At 39.7% G+C, this 20,000-nt stretch overlaps 2 protein-coding genes across 2 annotated transcripts; one reads left to right on the top strand and one right to left on the bottom strand.

Moving 5' to 3' along the window:
* Positions 1–11,853: 11,853 nt before the first annotated feature.
* On the top strand, positions 11,854–12,860 carry LOC134437285 (uncharacterized). The gene is made up of 3 exons (XM_063186780.1): positions 11,854–12,098; positions 12,220–12,462; positions 12,677–12,860. The coding sequence occupies exons 1-3, from the start codon at positions 11,884–11,886 to the stop codon at positions 12,834–12,836; spliced, it is 618 nt and encodes a 205-aa protein (XP_063042850.1). The 5' UTR covers positions 11,854–11,883; the 3' UTR covers positions 12,837–12,860.
* Positions 12,861–12,935: 75 nt separating this feature from the next.
* On the bottom strand, positions 12,936–16,952 carry LOC134437278 (uncharacterized). The gene is made up of 7 exons (XM_063186771.1): positions 16,737–16,952; positions 16,409–16,644; positions 15,216–16,198; positions 14,790–14,961; positions 14,522–14,670; positions 13,492–13,680; positions 12,936–13,362 (listed from the first exon to the last, which is right to left on the bottom strand). The coding sequence occupies exons 1-7, from the start codon at positions 16,896–16,898 to the stop codon at positions 13,214–13,216; spliced, it is 2,040 nt and encodes a 679-aa protein (XP_063042841.1). The 5' UTR covers positions 16,899–16,952; the 3' UTR covers positions 12,936–13,213.
* Between the last annotated feature and the right edge of the window lie 3,048 nt (positions 16,953–20,000).

Here is a 20,000-nt window from a genome sequence, read left to right as displayed (position 1 = left end):
CATGCTGAAGAGACAAACTGTCAAGGCAGCGCGATTTGCTCTTGAACACGCCCTCACCTCCACATCAGGTGCGCGTTTCCCTTCCGCAAGAAGAACTTAATAATGTCAAAGTGAGATGTTTAAAAAAAAAGTTAAATCTACCCATCCTTGTTTAGGCTACATAAAACATGAGGGAGTTATTCAGATGTGATTCGCCATTCCTCACCCTAAAATTGATTAGAACGCAGGAAATTGCGTCTAAAAAACAGATTTTTTTTTCACAGCACCCCCTGGTCAAAACCAGTTCCTGCGTCCCTGGCTTCGCTACTGTGCTGAACATGTAAAACGTACTTTGTGAAAGGCGCTGCTTGTCGAGCAGGGAAATATTGAAGCTGCGGTGGGGAAACTCTCTCCACTTTGTAGTTTACAGTAGTAACAACTCGGACATTGGTATTGAAATGGAAGTTTTTATTATTATCATTATTATTATTAATAATATTTTTACTTAACACGTAAAAACAATAGTGAAGCCAATTTGTCTTGGTGACAGTGGAGTTAAAAGGCATCCCATGCAGCCGCAGAGGTAGATTAGAGCGGCTTCTCATAGGTATCCGATATCGATAGCACATAATAGTGCAGACAACCGCCCTTGATGTAGGCTACTCTGACTGTTCTCATGATGGTTGTTCATCTACCAATTTTACATATTATTATTTTTTTACCTGTAGGGGGAGGGCCATGGGAAAACAAAATTGAAGTGGGGGGAGGGCCATGGGGAAAAAAATGAGGTGGAGGGGGGGGGGGCATGATTTTTTTTTTGACCGGACTTCCAGCGCACCAGCCCTCCCCCCCCGGTAAATAACGTATAGTCCCTAGGTATGTATTCATATCCATGGAAATACTACTTTATTTAATCATCTTTTTGACTTCACAGGTCTTTTATCTTACATTATGCAAATCGTTTTTGATGACCAAAACTATCAAAACCTGCATAAATTCACTATTAATACGTTCTAAAGTGATAAAATTGGTGATTATGTTGTCCATGTATTACAGCTGATATGAGAGTACAACAACCCCCAAATTTCTTTGATTAGTTTTTTCTCTAATATTGCAAAATATCATCAATAGTGACATTTGTGGTGTTTGGGTCCAAACCAACCCAAAGAGATTTATAGCAGGATAAAGACCAAATGTCAACTAAACTAGTTTTTCAGTGCATAAAATCAATGCTTAAATATGTTGATATTTATATGATTTTAGTGTGGTAAATATACAAAATAACAATTCTGTCAGTCACAGCTATTTCGCCAATCTAATGCAAAGATATTGGAAATTAGCACCTCAATGAACATGAAAAAAGCCACACTATTCTTCTGAATCCACTATGCTATGAACATGGACCCTTATCTCATTGCCACATCAACTTTATGGAAAGTATAAGACCAGTTCTACATGTTTGGGTGACATTGTGAATTTTTGATACATTTTTTGGACAAAATAATGTGCAAAAATGTATTTTGCAAACAAATGTTTAAAAAATCTCATTATATAATGCAGAAATGGATTCCCTGACCATGAAAACATATGAGTAGACACCAAAAATACATCTGTACTCCTTTCACAACAGATATGACGTATTGTATTGTATGGGACTGTCCAAGTCAAGTCAAGTCAAGTCAAGTCAAGTTTTATTGTCAATTTCTTTGCATACACTGGTCATACAAAGAATTTGAAATTGCGTTTCTTGCTCTCCGATGCAGACATAGACTAATCTAGGTAAGGACATAGACAATATAGACATAGACAGTACTCATACATGGACATAAGACAGTATGGACATAGACAGTGCTCATACAGACATTTAAAGTGCAAGACTGGACAGCAGAAGACTTGTAGAGAACATACATTAAGAGGAGGTATTTTGTTGTGCTTTTTCTAAAAGTCCTTTATAGCGTTCTGACATAGTAATAGTAGCATTTTAAGAAAATAAATAATTAAAATAGGTTTGTCAAATACACCAGCAGCAGTATGTGTGTGTGTGTGTGTTTGTATGTGTTTGTGTGCGTGTGTGTGTGTGTGTGTGTGTTTAGCAGTGGTGGACAGTAACGAAGTAAATGTAATTCGTTACTGTACTTAAGTAACATTTTCATACTTTCATACTTTACTCAAGTATTTTTATTTGGTAAGACTTTATACTTTTACTTCACTACATTTCAAAGCAAAATTTAGTACTTTCACTTCGTTACATTTACAGAAACACTCGTTCCTTACTCGTTCCTTTTTTTTAGGCGATACACGGCAGGTGAATTAATTCATTTGTAATGCCCTGATCAAATGAAATCTGAGATTGTGTGAAGAAAGTGAAACTGAATCCGATTGGCAGACTCAGAGATTCGCCATTGTGATTGGTTGTAATGTGTCACGTGACAACAAGCTCTACTGTACAGATTTAGTTTTAGAAGGAAAGCGAGCAGAGCAAGACCACTGATGTGCCCACTGTTGCGTCTTGCGAGACGAATTGAAATAAGAAGAAACGCCAACGGTACTTTCTAGTAACACGCGGAAAGCACAGCAAAACAATAAAGCAGGCGACAATAACGTTGTTAGAGTGTATTAATCTGCACGCCGTATTCGTTGTGTGAGCGGGGAGAGGTTTAGCTCGCAGGCTGCACTCGCCTGACAAGACGAAATTTGTCAGATAGGCTTCGCGTTTGAACTGAATAATCAGCGAATTGATACTTAATGTAGGCCCTACTGCTTATTTGACTTACTGTGTTATATCTGTGTTATGGCTTACAATAGAGTCACATTATTGCCGCTTTTGTAGCGTGTTGGTTTCTTGAGTCAAGTACACAGGATGCCTAAATGCTTATTCCAAACCATCCAGGCGCACAACTCCGTGAGCATTCTTTCCCCTCAATACATTGCAGTATTTTCTGAAGTAGTTGGGGATATCAATTAGTTAGGCCTACTTGTCTAATAGACTCCCCTGTCACCAAAAATGATTTGCTTCAACTTTATGGAAAAGAGGCTTGTGTAAAGGGTTTGCATCTTTACATGAGGATTGGCATGCCCACCATATGTTGCAAAGTGAGGCTACATGCAACATGTATCCTTGCAACATGTAGGCCTATCCTTTCCCTTAAGTCAGGACTACAGTGGATATGTGGCAATACCACTAAAGTGAGATTGTAAAAAACAACAGTAACAAAGTAAAAAAAAAAGTGGACTTTGGCTAAATATTGGCCCAGTGATGTGCACAGGCACAAAAGGCTTTTTCATGATCAGACAGATAAGTGTTCCAATTAAGTTGTATCAAGTAGGCTATTGCAAATCATTGGCATCTAGCAAATAGAGACCATTACAAGTAGGCCTATATGAAGATGTTCCTATCTTTAAAGGTAGCGTAGACTCACAAGAAGTCTGTTTGTCCATACATAGGCCTAAGCCAACCTTAACATAACCAAACACGACATAATAATAATAATAATAATAATAATAATAATAATAATAAGAAAGAAGAAGAAGAAGAACAAGGAGAAGAAGAAGAAGAAAGAAAGAAGAAGAAGAAGAAGAAGAAGACAAGGTCTACCAAAACCATAATTATAACAAAAATTAAACATAAAGTACTTTATTGGCTACTCTAACTCCTTGCTGTCACAAATAAGTAGGCATATACTGGACTGTAGGCCTACGGCTGGTTGGTATAGTAGTTGTTCTAATAGGCATATAACCAATTTCAGCCTAATCATTCTTAATATTAATGGCCCTTTCATGTGTTCTTTTGGGCATGTTAGAGTCAGTATTAAATGTTTAGAGAGGTGAAAATGAACTTCTGATGCTATAACATCCATGGACTTACTCCACAGTGTTTCTGAGGCCTGTTATGGCCTAGTTCTAACATGTTGGTATAGCCTATGCAATTATTATTTATATGTAATTAGTTATGACCAAACTAGGCCTACAACACTTACATATTAAAATTGCACCAAAGGCTTCATTTTTAAGTTTTTACTTTTTACTTTTAGTACTTAAGTATTTTTGACGGCAGATACTTTTGTACTTCTACTCAAGTAAAAAAGTGAGGTGAATAATTTTACTTTTACTTGAGTAGTTTTCAATGCAAGGTAACTGTACTTTTACTCAAGTACATAACTGGTGTACTTCGTCCACCACTGGTGTTTAGTGCAGGTAGAAAGTGCGGTGTGCGTCTGTGTGTGTGTCTGTGTTTGTGTGTGTGTGTGTGAGTATGAGTTGTGTGTCAGTGTGTGTATGTTTGGGTTTAGTGCAAAAAGTGCGGTGTGCTTGTGTGTGTGTGTGTGTGTGTGTGTGTGTGTGTGTGTGTGTGTGTGTGTGTGTGTGTGTGTGTGTGTGTGTGTGTGTGTGTGTGTGTGTGTGTGTGTATGTATGTATGTGTGTGTGTGTGTGCATGTGTATGTTTTGAGTTAGTGCAGGTTGAAAGTTCAGTCACAGATGTAGTAGTGCAGGTGGAATGTTCAGTCGCAGATATGGTGGTGGGGATGAGGGGGGGAGGGTTGTCAGTGGCCTGACTGGCCAGAGGCTGACAGTGGAGGGAGAGTGGGTTGAGTGTTCAGTATCTTGATTGCTTGATGCATCGTGCTGCTTGCAAACCTGGTGGTACGGGAACGGAGGCGCCTGTACCTCTTTCCAGAGGGCAGGAGGCTGAACAGTTTGTGTGCAGGGTGGCTTGTGTCTTTGATGATCATCAGTGCTTTCCGGGTGAGGCGTGCGGTGTAAATGTCCTGCAGGGAGGGGAGTGGTACTCCAATTATCTTCTTCGCTGTGTTCACAACACGCTGGAGTATCTTCCTGTTTTTCTCCGTGCAGCTTCCTCCCCACACTGTGATGCAGCTGGACACGACGCTCTCTATGGTTCCTCTGTAGAATGTTGTCATGATGGAGGGTGTAGCACTTGCCTTCTTTAGTTTGCGCAGGAAGTAGAGACGCTGATGGGCCTTCTTCGCCAGTGATGTAGTGTTGGTGGTCCAAGAGAGGTCGTCGCTGATGTGCACTCCAAGGAACTTGGTGCTGCTCACTCTCTCCACAGCATCACCGTCGATGGTCAGTGGTGGCAGTTGTTTTTGGACCCTCTGAAAGTTGACAACAATCTCCTTGGTCCGGCGGCCATATTGGATTTGTAACAACAAAAAGCTGGCAAAACATTTTTTTAGGCAAGAAATATATTTTCCTCACCATGAATCACCAAACTGAAGAAAAAGGACAACCAACAGCTTTTCAGAAATGCATACAACAACCAAAATCTATGCCCGGGTCAATTTTGACCCGAACACCAAAGATGTAACTTTTTTTTTTTTGGACCTTTAAAATGTACTAAAATTATTATTTTTTTAAATTGTGTTGAAATGATCGTGACTGAGGATTAGATGAACCCTCATTCCAAGAAAATAAAGGAAAGTGTGTTTTTTTCACACTAAAACTTGAAAATGGGTCAAAAATGACCCGAACACAACACAAGGGTTAAAAAGTTGGTTGTCCTTCTCCTGGCAAACATACACCCGAGGCATTATCCCACACAACCAGAGATTATAATAGGCCTAGAATCTCTGGCATGATTGTGTGGGCTCATATGCATTTTATTCTTAACTGACAGTCAGATTTGAAGCACAATGTTATTAAGCTGTTCTGGTTAGGAAATAATGCAATGTCCGTTTTCTATTGTGTTCATCCGTGTGCGCGTCCCTGCCTGAAACATTTGATTTGGAAACATATTTGCGGAATAGGCTAATGTGCGCATATTCATAGATTCAATTAGATATAGGTGTAAGAAACACAGTGTAATTAATCCGTTGTGGTAATCAAATTATTCAATGCCCCTTCTCTGTCTGATATTGATCTTCATGTGTCTTGCTCACGGCCTCCTGTGTCAGTGTTAGGCTACTTGACGACGGGGCTGGAAAAAGTTGGCCGTGTCTTACCTGGATCTGCTGCACAGCTGCTTTTACTGGTACCTGCTGCATCACCCGAGTCTTTTCTGAAATATTTATGTAGAGAACCCCTCAGGCTTTCGGCTTCTTCATCTCTTTTTCGCCTTTCTCTCCTTTTCAGCGCTCCTGACTTGTGCATGTTGTTGACTAATTGGCTCACTTATCGAATGATGTCGTCTTTTTTTCTATAAAGACCTAACCATTTTGGAATGGGGGTGATAGGGGATTATTGGCCGTTTTTTTCAAGGGCAATGAAGGCAAATATCTATAAGTCATTGTTTGAATGCAAATAAAGCACCTTTCTTCCCTAAATCAACACATTTTGAAGTGACCATATAACAATTCATTCCAACGTCATGTGGGCCCAGTTATGCCCCCCCCCTAGTCCAGGGCCCTGGACAAAAAACCCCTTTGCCCCCCCCCCCCCCCCCTGTCGGCGGGCCTGCACACACACAACAATGGCTATTCATGCCCAGGTGCCAATGGCAAAAACTATTCACACCTGGATGTAAATATCAAAAAAGACAACAACGGCTATTCTGGTTTAACCCTTTCATGCACGGTGTCCACATACGTGGACAGTAATTCTAACCCCACTTTAGATAGGTAAATAGTGGTTATTTTTTTCCAAATTGTATATGGGAAGTACCATGAGGTTCATTACAATACTTTAACAGCAGTTATAACTTTTTGCACTAAATATTAAGTGTTTGATGACATCATCAATCTAAGAAATCCACCGATGTGAATTATGACCATAACAAGCATGTTTATATCTGAAAATCAACCACACCAAAGGGCAATTTCAGGTTTTAAAAAAATATTATGATGTTAAGTACAGTTCACTTGAGAAGTCTATGTTGTTAAAATCCAAATTTACAATAAAGGTAGGTTTTTATACAATATAAAGCTACTGTCCACATATGTGGACGTTGCGCATCAAGGGAGTCTAATGATAAACATATTATTTATGATTACCGTGAGAATATTCTGCTCATTTTGGGCAAATACTTAATGTTATGAGCATTTATAATGATTATAGTGTGAAAATAAATTATTTTTAACATATTTAACACATTTTAACACTTTTAATTTAATAAATTCAAGAAAAACTACCTAAAATTAGTGTTTCACGCACGTGTCTATAGGCATATTTCGGGTTTCTTTCACCACAAAATGACACAAATGATGTAGGAATGAGCTAGAATACATGCTGAATCAAATACAGATCTGTCTTCATCAGAATTGAAGTTTTTTTCCACATGCAACAAGGTTTCCCCACAAATCTTGCCATAGCTGTGTATGAAAATATTGCTAAATTGACAGTTTTTTTTCTCTTTTTTCATCTTTGTTCGTTAAATACTGTAATATATAATGTGTAAGTGTCATATAATGTTGTAATATTACATATAGTAACATGGAAAGTAAGTAAAATAACTTGCATTTATAATAGGAGGTCTATTTAACACTATTTTTTCACAGAAAATACTTGAACATGCTGATGAATGACTACAAAACGCATATGTCTGGAGGCAAATTTCATATTACCTTTCATATAGGGACAACATAAATGATGTAGGATTGAGCTAGAATCCATGCTGAATCAAATACAGATGTGTCTTCATCAGAATTTAAGGTTTTTTCCACATGCAACAAGGTTTCCCCACAAATCTTGCCATAGCTGTGTATGTAAATATTGCTAAATTGACAGTTTTTTTTCTCTTTGTTTCATCTTTGTTCCTTAAATAGTGTAATGTATAATGCATAAGTGTCATATAATGTTGTAATATGACACAAGGTAACATGGAAAGTAAGTAAATTAACTTACATTTATAATAGGGGGTCTATTTAACACTATTTTTTACAGAAAATACTTGAAAATGCTGATGAATGACTACAAAACACCATAAAAATGAATAAAACAGCTTAATTTGAACTTGAAATACAGTATAGGCCTATATAACTTTTCACTCCTTTGATGCGCAGTGTCCACATATGTGGACAGTAAAATAACTTCCACATCAGGGTTAAATAGATCTCTGAACACCTTAAAGTGTTAAATAGGTTTCTGAACACCTTAAAGGGTTAAATAGGTCTCTGTACACCTTAAAGGGTTAAACAGGTCTCTGTACACATTAAAGGGTTAAACAGGTCTCTGTACACCTTAAAGGGTTAAATAGGTCTCTGTACACCTTAAAGGGTTAAACAGGTCTCTGAACACCTTAAAGGGTTAAATAGGTCTCTGAACACCTTAAAGGGTTAAATAGGTCTCTGAACACCTTAAAGGGTTAAACAGGTCTCTGTACACCTTAAAGGGTTAAATAGATCTCTGAACACCTTAAAGGGTTAAATAGATCTCTGAACACCTTAAAGGGTTAACTAGGTCTCTGTACACCTTAAAGGGTTAAATAGATCTCTGTACACCTTAAAGGGTTAAATAGGTCTCTGTACACCTTAAAGGGTTAAATAGGTCTCTGTACACCTTAAAGGGTTAAATAGATCTCTGAACACCTTAAAGGGTTAAATAGGTCTCTGAACACCTTAAAGGGTTAAATAGATCTCTGTACACCTTAAAGGGTTAAATAGGTCTCTGTACACCTTAAAGGGTTGTCTCTGTACACCTTAAAGGGTTAAATAGGTCTCTGAACACCTTAAAGGGTTAAATAGGTCTCTGAACACCTTAAAGGGTTAAATAGGTCTCTGTACACCTTAAAGGGTTAAATAGATCTCTGAACACCTTAAAGGGTTAAATAGGTCTCTGTACACCTTAAAGGGTTAAATAGGTCTCTGTACACCTTAACCAGTTAACTGTCAAAACCCGCGGGCGGGTTGAGATTCTATCACACTCATCTCCCTCTTAATCATGCTAAATAAAACCATATTGTTTTCGAATTAAATAACTGTCATATTTACACCTCATTTAAAAGCTTGATTTTTCACGAAACTGCACAAATAAATCATCCAGAGAATCAATATATAGTATTTTCTATATTATCTTAATTATCCTGTCTGATGCTGGTCAAAATACCTCCGGCATATCCCTTTTCCCTTGTTGAGCTTCATCAACATCGCCATTGTGTGTACCCTTATCAATGAGTTCACGCTGTTTGTTGGGTCTCAAAATGTTCACAAGAGTCCAAAGAAATAAAATATAAACACTATTTTATTCAAAAAACATTTTACAAGTATATACAACGCCTCATACAAAGCAAACGCCGTGGGCAAAGCCAGCGCGTTGCGGAGTTTATCTGTAGCAAATCCCGTATTGTTGTTTTGATTGCTTATTGTCGGCAGATTCACGACCGGCAATGAGTCCCTAAGATATTTCCGGTTGCATAATGCTAACCAGTATGTAAATACGACCAATACGTCTTGATTTATGAGCCACCCAATGAATGCTACACTATAATTTGGTCTGGCTGCGCCTCTTTCAGGAATAAGGAACACTCGACTGTGGTGAACATGGAAAAGATTCAGCACATATGTCGGCAATTTCCAAAAGCATTTCAACATGTCGATGCTATGCTATTTCAATCCAGCAACTCTTATTGTTGCCCATTCACTTTTCAATCCGACATCCGGTTAGCTTGTCAAACGCTTGCATACGAGCAAACTTTTTGATGCGGAGCCATCCTAATAAAGATATATGTCATATACCACACTTTTGTGTGTGCATTTATTTGTCATGAACACTCGATGGTTGTCAGAATTGAAATTAATTTACATACCAGCGACCAGACATTTCATTACGGTCGTGTCAACTTGCAACTTTAGCATTTTCAGCATTTCCGGTCTAAATGTAAACAAAACTACGTACGTGTGTGGGCGTTATTCTTGAAGATTCTAAATGGAACTGAGCAAAACGCCTGGACATCTCTCTACATAAAACATTGCAGAAAGAGTGTCCTTCATGCTGACAAAGCCAAATTTTACACATTGCTTCCTAAGACCTGGTGCAAGTGTTCAGTTGTGTTTCCAAGGGATAATAACTGTAACAGTGGATTACATTCACATTTGTTTACATATGTTTTTTTGTGCGTGGAAGAAAAAAAAAAGTTTACGTCTATGTGTTATTTTGACAGTAAATAAGATAGCTATTCTGACTATTTAGTGACATTGCACAGAGTCTCAGCTTTCTAAAAAGACCAAGCATGTTAGTTTAGGACAAAGTGAGGAGGAATAGTAACTCCTGGAGTCGGCGCAGTGCAAACATGCTAAAATTCTATAGAATTCTACTGAGGACTAAGTGGTTAAAGGGTTAAATAGGTCTCTGTACACCTTAAAGGGTTAAATAGGTCTCTGTACACCTTAAAGGGTTAAATAGGTCTCTGAACACCTTAAAGGGTTAAATAGGTTTCTGAACACCTTAAAGGGTTAAACAGGTCTCTGTACACCTTAAAGGGTTAAATAGATCTCTGAACACCTTAAAGGGTTAAATAGATCTCTGAACACCTTAAAGTGTTAAACAGGTTTCTGAACACCTTAAAGGGTTAAATAGGTCTCTGAACACCTTAAAGGGTTAAATAGGTCTCTGTACACCTTAAAGGGTTAAACAGGTCTCTGAACACCTTAAAGGGTTAAATAGATCTCTGAACACCTTAAAGTGTTAAATAGGTTTCTGAACACCTTAAAGGGTTAAATAGGTCTCTGTACACCTTAAAGGGTTAAACAGGTCTCTGTACACATTAAAGATCAAATGAAACGAATATTCATCTATTATTCACATTAAATATTTTGCCTATTTCTAAAACATCAATCCAACCCTAAATAAAATTTCCGGGCATAACTTGTTGAAACGGCAACTTGAAACTGTGCCATTGGTGCGACAATATTTACAGGGCCGTGACGTCATAAGGTTGACACCCTCTTTTTGCTAGTATGGCTGGCTGCGGAAATATCATACATTTGAAGGACCCATCATAAACGAACCAAAGAGACAAACATCGACATGTCGAAAGAACACACCTCAAACATTATGTGGAAAAACTCACGTTGAATATAAGCCTCACAAATAAGCCTAGTAGACTTTTCTGTGATGATGCACCACCATATGCCATATATTGGAAATAATATGCCATATTCGGCACAAGATCGACGGGCACAGCACCGCGCTCCTAGGCTACACGCTGATTATTATTAAGATATTATAAATCATATGACACAATAGTGTAGGCTGTATGTGCTGTGGTAATCTGGAAAATATGGGAGCATGTTAAGGTGCCAGCTGCCGGTTTCGCAGATTATGGATGTGACATTCCGCGCTGTCTTTGACAGGTTGAAACCGAAGTGGCTCTTTGAAACCCAGCCACCGGTACGGTAGCCTACTTTAAATTGTGTAATGTGGTAATAGCCTATTGTGGTTTAAATGCAATCTTATTTAAAAATGGCGTTATATCAATTATTATGCCGTCAACTTACCGATCAACCATTGATATTTCTTTTGTTTATGGCAACGGTTGACAAGGGGGGACGATGCTTTGCCTTGACGCAGGCATGACTCAAAATTCACAGGAGCGAGGTCGCGCGTGAAAGGTGGTAAGCTATATTTTGCGATAATTACGCGATTGGGCTACTCGAAATATGCAGCATCACAAAAATATGCGACATAATATTGACCCTACCTGAAAAAAAACTGGAAGGAAGGATAGTCTAGCTTACATTATGTCATTAGTCGTACAAATCAATATAGACCCACTCTAAATTAAATAAACTAAAAGAAACAAACTTAGAAATCCCCAAAATACTCAGGCTGAATACGCTGAACAGACAGGCCTACCTCCAAAATATGAATGAAATGGTAAGTTACGTCACAGGAAGCCAATCGCGGAGGACAGGTCGACACTTCAGTAAGCTAGGCCTATATTGCATTATTATTATTATTATTATTATTATTATTATTATTATTATTATTATTATTATTATTATTATTATTTAAATGTCCGATCTGGAAAGCCAGATTTCTGAGAGAAGCCAGACTGGCAGTTACTCAGACACAAGTTCTGACGACAATGCAGGCCTAGATGCCTATCAAGATGAGCCGTTAGCCCTACCAGGGGAAAACGAGCTTCACCAACAAGAGGTTGACGAGGATGGCATTTCAGCCGTGACCTTGGATGCACGGCTGGAAGGGAAAATCCCCCTCAATGAATGGTGAGAAATTCTATTGTTTTTTTCCATTTCATTTTGGCATCTATTTTAGCTGTAAGATGGAGAGTGATCTTGTAGTATATCAAAGACTTATTTTATTCATTCAGTTTTGTTGTGTTACTAGGTGCAAGTGTAACCAGTGTAGAACTGACTTGCTGGAAAATGCAAGGGAGTACAGGTGTTGCTGGGAAGTTGGGCCAGCCATGGCCAAACTTACATTGGATGGCAGCACTGAGCCATCCTGTGTTACACAACATCAGGACTATAAAGACCTGACCAAGAGGGTGGTGCTGGAGCAAGTTGGTCCGGTGCTACGGGACAAGCAGGGTCGCCCTTACCGTCGACGAGCTGGACAGCATATCAATATGTAAGATAATCTTTGTAATTAATACACTTTCATTCTTTATTCAGCCAGAAGAATTCTTACAATACATCTCTAGGTCTACCTAGCCAAAGGCTGAACTCGACCCGTTATACTTTACCTTAGGCCTGCACTTAACCTTGAAAAAATTGAACATTTATTTACAAAACATTTCAAATTGTATTTATTATGTATTCACAACATGTTTCAACCGTTACAGGTATCTTAGAGCAGTGGCCTACAGGTGGGTTGTTCGATGGATGTGTGGCTACCTCGGCTGGGAACATACACGACCTCTGTCAGCATGCGTCTACCACAGGCTGAGAACTGATTACAGTGATGGTCAAACCAGGGGCTACAAATCCTCTATGGAAAGCTAATTCTAATAAAATACTATAACTTCATATGTTTTTAGTGTCATTTTTGGGAACATGACCAATAATGGATTTAACCGACTAAGAAAGTATACTCAGACTAGACATAGTAGACTTATACTAAGTCTTGATGTTGTAATTACATCTGAATACAAGTTATTATAGCTAACATTACAAATGGCTGACAAATGCAGACAACAAAATATTACAAATGACTGATTAAGTTAAAAGTTAAAATTGAGAACACGCTTAGAAATACAGAAAAGTAGGCCACTTTGAGGCAGGGTATGAACACATGTACAGGCTTCTGAAATGAAGACAAAACACTCAAATTTAACACAGAAAGACAAGGAATAGCACAATAGCAGCAAAGCTGGATCTAACTATTTGGGGCAAGCCCCTCTGCGATGGCCTTTCATTGGTTTCTTGCACTTCTTGCAGGCTCGTGCTTTCTTAGTGCGGCTTGCTGCTGAGGTGCGACTTGCTTCTGCCACAGATTCAAGCTGTGACCTGATGTTGTCCTGCTCTTGCTCTGAATAAAAATACAGGAAAGTTATCAGTGGCTACCAGAAATGTACCTGGGAAAAGGGCAGTGCTGGCCTGACATTGTTAGCTAAACGAATTTGCTTTACAAAATGTGATATGTAGGTTAGTAATGTACCTGGTGGGTAAAGCGCTGTACGTGCTTGCTTCCTTGCTTCATAGTGATGGATGGATGATTCTTTACACCTCTTCCCTGTGAACTGGCTGCAGAGAGGTGCCGGGACCAGGGCTGTGTACTTGTCATGGGTCTCTTTTAGCTGTTCTTTTGCCGTTTCTAGCATCACATGCTTGATGTCACTGACATAGTCTGAAGAAAGTACAGAATTACCATGTAATATTTAAATCAACTTCAACTTTCAACTTCAACTTTATTGTCCCCAAAAGGGGCGATTAGGTGTGCAGCAAGTCATAAGCACACATAGACAGCAACAACATATACCAAAGGACAGACATAAAGTGCAGTGGTCAATAAAAGGTTAAAATGACCATAAATATAGTTATAAAAAAGATAAAAACACATCATGAATAAATACAATTATTATTAAACATTCATCGATAATGACTGCTGGCCCGATCAGAAAAGAAAACAGATTGATTTCCCCCCCCTGAACCAGCTTTCTGAGCTACTGAACTGTTGTGTCTGCATGCAGCCACTAGATGGTGGTGGTGTGGGGATGTTGACTTGTTTCCATGAGCATCCTATGGTGTCACATACTGTATTGTGCATTTCCATCATTATCAGCATGGCAGTAAAAACAGATGATGGGTTGCTAAACTTTTGACTTAGACGAAAACACTAAAAATTTATTTTTTCCAAATTCTTTACCTTTAACACCAAAAACGTCTCTCCCACTCTCCTGAGAGGTGAGAGTGATTCAGTAATTAAGTATGACACCCGATCTGCGTATTTAAAGTGTTTTCAAGTGTGAAAATCTGCCCTGTGTGTGTTCAATAAAGGGTCAATCTTTCTTTGGTGCATGAAATTTATTTTTGTACATACATTTTCATTCGGGAGGGTTGTAGCTTTCATATGAGTGACTTCTGAAGCCAAGTGATTAATTGAAAGTCAGGTTATTAGCTGTTATTCCAAACAGATGGATAGGCGACAACTACTGGAGAGTAGTGTATACAATGTTGGCTATACTTACGGTATGTTGGTGGTGATGGTATATGTTTTACCACTTCTTCTCCAAGCCTGTACTTTGGGTAGGTGACCTTGTAGTACGTCCTGCCATCTTTGGTGCGTTGGGGTTGTCGCCTCAAGTTTTCATTAAAGTGCAGGACTGCTAAGATGTGCCTAAGGTTAAAGACACAGAATGCCTTTTCAAAATATGAACACACGTACACAGCTTTACAAGAGCTCACCATGAAAACTACACATTTTCTTTCTGACAAATCAAGGGAAAGAAAAGTCACCTGCAATAGCTCCCCAGCCATGAAAAGTGTGTCATTTTTGGGTGCCAGTGGTTAAGGGTAGAGTGGAAGCCCTCAAGGCAGCTGGTCTGACCCTCTGAAGATAGCCTTCTGATGTCTTCAAGTCTATCTTTCCTCAGCAGGACAGCAGACAACTTGTCATGGGCCAGGCTTCCTGTGTAACAGATTTCATGGTGATAAGATTGTGTAGAAGCTCCATTGTGTGACACAAAACAACACAAAGTCAATTTTCTGATACTCTTTGCAATTACATTTGAAATCAACCCTGTCCTACTGCAAATGGCCACTCAGAGATTAAAGGTGCAAATAAGAAAGTTGTTTGAGCACATTTAGAAGCCTGATACAGACATTTTGCACAAACATATTACAAGACTTAGCTGTCTAACAGTAATGTGAACATGATCTTACCACTGTAAATCCACTTCCTCTCCTGTTTCAATGGTCCATGTGCACAGGTGGGAAATGCCTCATCAGGGTGGTCATCGTGTTTTCCGGCAATGTGCCTGACAATGGATTTCCATTTTGCCAATATTAATTGTCCAAACCCTTGTGAGGTAGACAGGGCACACCAATAGAGGTGCTTTTTAATGCTTTTCGACCAGTCCTTGATGACTTCACAACCTCTCTCCTTACTGGCTTTCCGCAGGTCCTTGACCAGGCTCTTACACACGTGCCACAGATCATAGAAGTGGGAAGTGTTTTTTTGTTCTTCTTTCATCCACTTGCCAATCCCTTTGTGTCTGTCTGTAATGAACGTGGAGATGTTTAACCCTTCTGCAGAGAGGAAAGCAAAGCTGCGTTTAGCCCCATGAAGTTCCATGGCATTACTGCTTCCGGACTGGCTTGATTGCAGTAATTCAAAGTGGACTAGCTTGGCAGTTGTGTTGCAGAACATGGTGTACGCTCCATATTTTGCACTATGACCCATGGAGTCGTATCGACCGTCACCACTCCAGACCAAGCCCTCCTTTCCTCTGAGTGTGCTCATCAATGCTTGCCTGTACGCCTCCCAGTGATGTAGTATTGCTGGTATAAGGAATTTTGTCTGGTGGTAAAAAAAAGTTCTGGCAGCAAACATGCACAGCCCTACATGCTTGAAGAGCAGCATTGCCTTTGAAATGCTGACACCAGACATAAGAATTCCAAGGCTGAGAAGGAGGTTTCCTGCAGGGTACTTTCCAAAGATGAATGGTTGTGATCTCCAGGTGAAGCTGTCCTTGCCGCAAACTCTACAACTCTGGGTCACAATTGCCATTGTTCCATTTTTTTTAACAGTGACAGTTGGTTTCTCCATCTTGCATTGGAAGCAGAACATGGAGAATAGGGTCATCAGCATGCTGAAGAACACTATGAACTTGGGCTCCTCGAAGCAGTGTGTTCCAGGCTCAACACTGAAAAATATGACGATACAAAAAAACATAGCGTATGAATAAGTAATGCTTGAAAGTTTAACATTTTTGATGAAATTGTGGAAATTAATCAACTTTTTTTAAACTTTTTTTTTTCACTTTCACCTGTAATACTTACACCTCCCCTATTTGGGTCCTAAAATACTACTGCTGGATAAATATCTAGAATAAAAACATTAAACTGTAACTTACTTCACTCTGTTGGTATGTGAGCATCCGTCATCTACGCCATCCTCATCTGACCACTGAGACTCTGCTGCTGATGACTCCTCCAGTGAATAATTTGACTCCTCTTCATCCTCTTCATCCTCCCCATCTGAAAGCTCCTCTTCCTCATCACCGTCCTCCTCTTCATCCTCAAATTCCGCAAGCTCCTCTTCCTCATCACCGTCCTCACAAAAGTCAGCCTCCACAAGCTCATCCTCAACCTGGGAGAAATTAAATTGAAGTTAATACACATGCACTTTATCTGGCATCATAAGACAAAAGAATATGAGGGAGCGACAGCGCTACAACTCACAGCTTTCCCTCCGGTTCTCTTCCTCAGTCGACTGATGATTTTCTGTAGGCCGCGAACTTTCCTCTTCAAGGACTCGATGTCATCCACTTTGCTACTGTCTTGATGTTGATCCGACGCGAGTAGGCTTATGTTGTCCTCAGGACTTGGTGGGTTCCTAGACATTAGTTCTAAGCTCTCGCGGACAGCCTGTGTAGACACAGATTTGAGTTATCCTACATGTAGTAGTCCCCCAACTTATTCCTGCTACTCCATGTTCCCACATTAATTACTCAAATATAGGTCATATGTTCCACAACTCCATGTTCCCACATTTCAGAGTAACATGCCTTTCTCCCTGTCATGTAACAGGCATTTATTTCAATACATTCTTAGAAATGTGCATGGGAACATGGAGCAGCCGGTATATGCTGTGGGACCATTGCCTGCGTGACCAATAGGCCTACAAAATAGTGATGTGGGACCAATGGGCCAGATGCTGGTGGAAATATGCAGTTTGGCTGTTAGGAAACAGTGTGTCAAAAGTATGCCCTACAAATACTTGTGTTTCCTTCCAACACAAGTAACTTATCTGAGTACCTGTGTACTTGTCTTATGATCAGCTGACTGCACTGGTTGGATCAGACGTGTGCGTCTCTCTTACCCTTTATATTTCAGTAGCATAGACTAAAATTGTGTTTACACTCCTCCCTGCTACATACCAATCGGCTAACTAAATAGATTGACAATTGGTAAATACCAACACTCAAATACAATATCTGTCTCACCGCTGTAGGCCTACAGCAACTCTAAACCGAATCCGTTTCAGGGTCTTTATCGACACGATGTGGGATGCGAGTAGAACCTTATACTAAGCCAGACGAAACTCAAATTTTGTGTTTGGGAATGTTTCGTGCTGGCTTGTTCATTTTGAGGCTTTGGTAGACTACGTTTGTTTTGATTTTCCATCTGGCTACACATTCAGGCACAGGCTTACCACTAGGGTGCTCCAATAATGTCAAACAATGTACAATGTAACTAAATGTCACTGTCAGCAGCACAAGAGAGAATACCGTAGTCATCCGCTATCTGGTAAAGTGACAGTCAGTCAGACTCACCTGTCTTCGCGCCCGAGCCGTACTAGCAGGGATCTCCTTCTGTACACCAGCGACGTCTATAGTCGGAATTGCTTGGGGTTTCAATCGTTTTTTAAATCCAACCATGTCGGCGATCTCCACGTTTTTGTTGTAACATGACTGATCAAAATGTACCGAGCACAACACGGATGTCGCTGTCACTTCAAAGTCGTGCCGGTGCCGCCTAACAAACTTTACCCACAGCGCTCTTGTTCTCGCCTTCTCCTTGTCAGCCTCAGTTCCAGTATTTTTAACTTGAGGAAATAGATGCAGAGATATGCCCTCTGTGTAAGTGCCATTTTTACAACTGGTGCCATTTGGCCCCCCAGCAACACAATATTTTCCTCCGCGCTTTGATTTAGAGCTAGACCCATCCATAGGCGCCGCCATTGTTAAGACACTTCGGAGTTCGACTGTGTCAACCTTATGACGTCACGCATAAGACAATAAATTCGCACTTATGGACTTAATATTGCTACTTTTGAGCACGTTTTAACATGACTTCCCGAATAAATTATTACACACATAATATCTCGTTTTAATCACAAGGCTTGAGACTTTTGTAATCCGTTGCAAAAACTGTAAAATTCCAACAATTAATATTCGTTTCATTTGATCTTTAAAGGGTTAAACAGGTCTCTGTACACCTTAAAGGGTTAAATAGGTCTCTGTACACCTTAAAGGGTTAAACAGGTCTCTGAACACCTTAAAGTGTTAAACAGGTTTCTGAACACCTTAAAGGGTTAAATAGGTCTCTGAACACCTTAAAGTGTATATCGCAGGTTAACGACTACTTTGGATCAATGTGTACACACTGTATTCAATAAATGATCCACATATATAAGTCCCTCCAAAAACGATGTTAAACAACGATTTTTGTTGTTTGTTGTGGCAAATGTGGCTTTAACCGTAACCTGGCGACTACGTCAGGCGAGGCCATGGGTGAACGTTCTAATTTTATTTGCCTGGAATTTTACATAGGCGAGGTGACGATCACTAATGATATAACGTCCGTGGCCTGCAGGCCTATAATAGAAATCGCAACTGTAATCGTGCGGCTTTTCTCATGCAGGGCACTGTAACAACTTCCAAAAGATTTAGTAACTTTTGTCCAACTAGTTTTAGTAGAAATGCTATTCATGCAGGGTTGCAAATTCTGCTTGGACCTATAGGCCTAGGCTAGACTATGCGACATGGGCTTCTTTTTTTTTTTACTAGTCCCTTCATATTTTTGGGCTTGCTTTTAATCATGTTTAATGAACTGCCAATATCGTGTCAGCTAAATGCAATAGGCTACCTAAATTACAAACAGCACAAACGGGAAATGATCTGCGTAGCCTAAAATGTGGTGCTATTCGCCCGACTGGGGAGGGACTGTCCATGGTGCTGAAATCGCGTCAAACTTTTCCAAGGTTCAAAACAGTAGGCTAAAGTAGGCCTATACCACCCGAGTCATGTCGCTGTTGTAAAAATCACATTTTCAATTTCCTTTGACTGATCTATAGAATTACATGCAACTTCAATAAAGGTCACCCACATGCGTATCACAAATCAATAGCATAGGTAACCCACGCGGCGGCGGGACTATTTCGGTTAACCTATATTCCTTGAAAAAAAAAAGTCAGAGTGTCACAAAAAAACTACACTGTCCGTAATTACTACCAAACGAAATTATCCAATAGAAGAAATCAAGTCTTCAGTTTCAATAATCCACGTTGTGTGGCGCAAATGTAGCGCCTTCCAAGTCTCTCGCGGCCAAAAGTGACTAAGCTCACCTCTGATGATAGCCTATAGCCTACTTATGTTCCAGGTTACTCACGGCACTGAGACGATGCAGGATAATCCATGGAAAGTCTTCAAGTAATCCAAACAGAGCGATTCAAGCAAGACAGTAAAACAACAATAGTCGCCAGATCAAACATAAATACCAAAACTAGCCTATAGGCCAATGTAGATTTGGTATGACGTTTGATAAAAATCATCTCATTCAGATGGCCAGGGAGAGAGGCAAACAATCTTTCAACAGCGTTGGCTGGAGCCTTCGAGTAGAGCCTTTTGGCTGTATCTTTTCAGTATTTCCCTACTACGCGCGTTGGATCCACGTTTTTAGATGCGTCCCAGCATCTCTATAAGAGGGTAGGCTATGTCTGTC

This window comes from Engraulis encrasicolus, chromosome 21 (genome assembly GCF_034702125.1).
Source record: "Engraulis encrasicolus isolate BLACKSEA-1 chromosome 21, IST_EnEncr_1.0, whole genome shotgun sequence".
NCBI lineage: Eukaryota > Metazoa > Chordata > Actinopteri > Clupeiformes > Engraulidae > Engraulis > Engraulis encrasicolus.
This window is presented reverse-complemented; position numbering and strand designations above follow the sequence as displayed.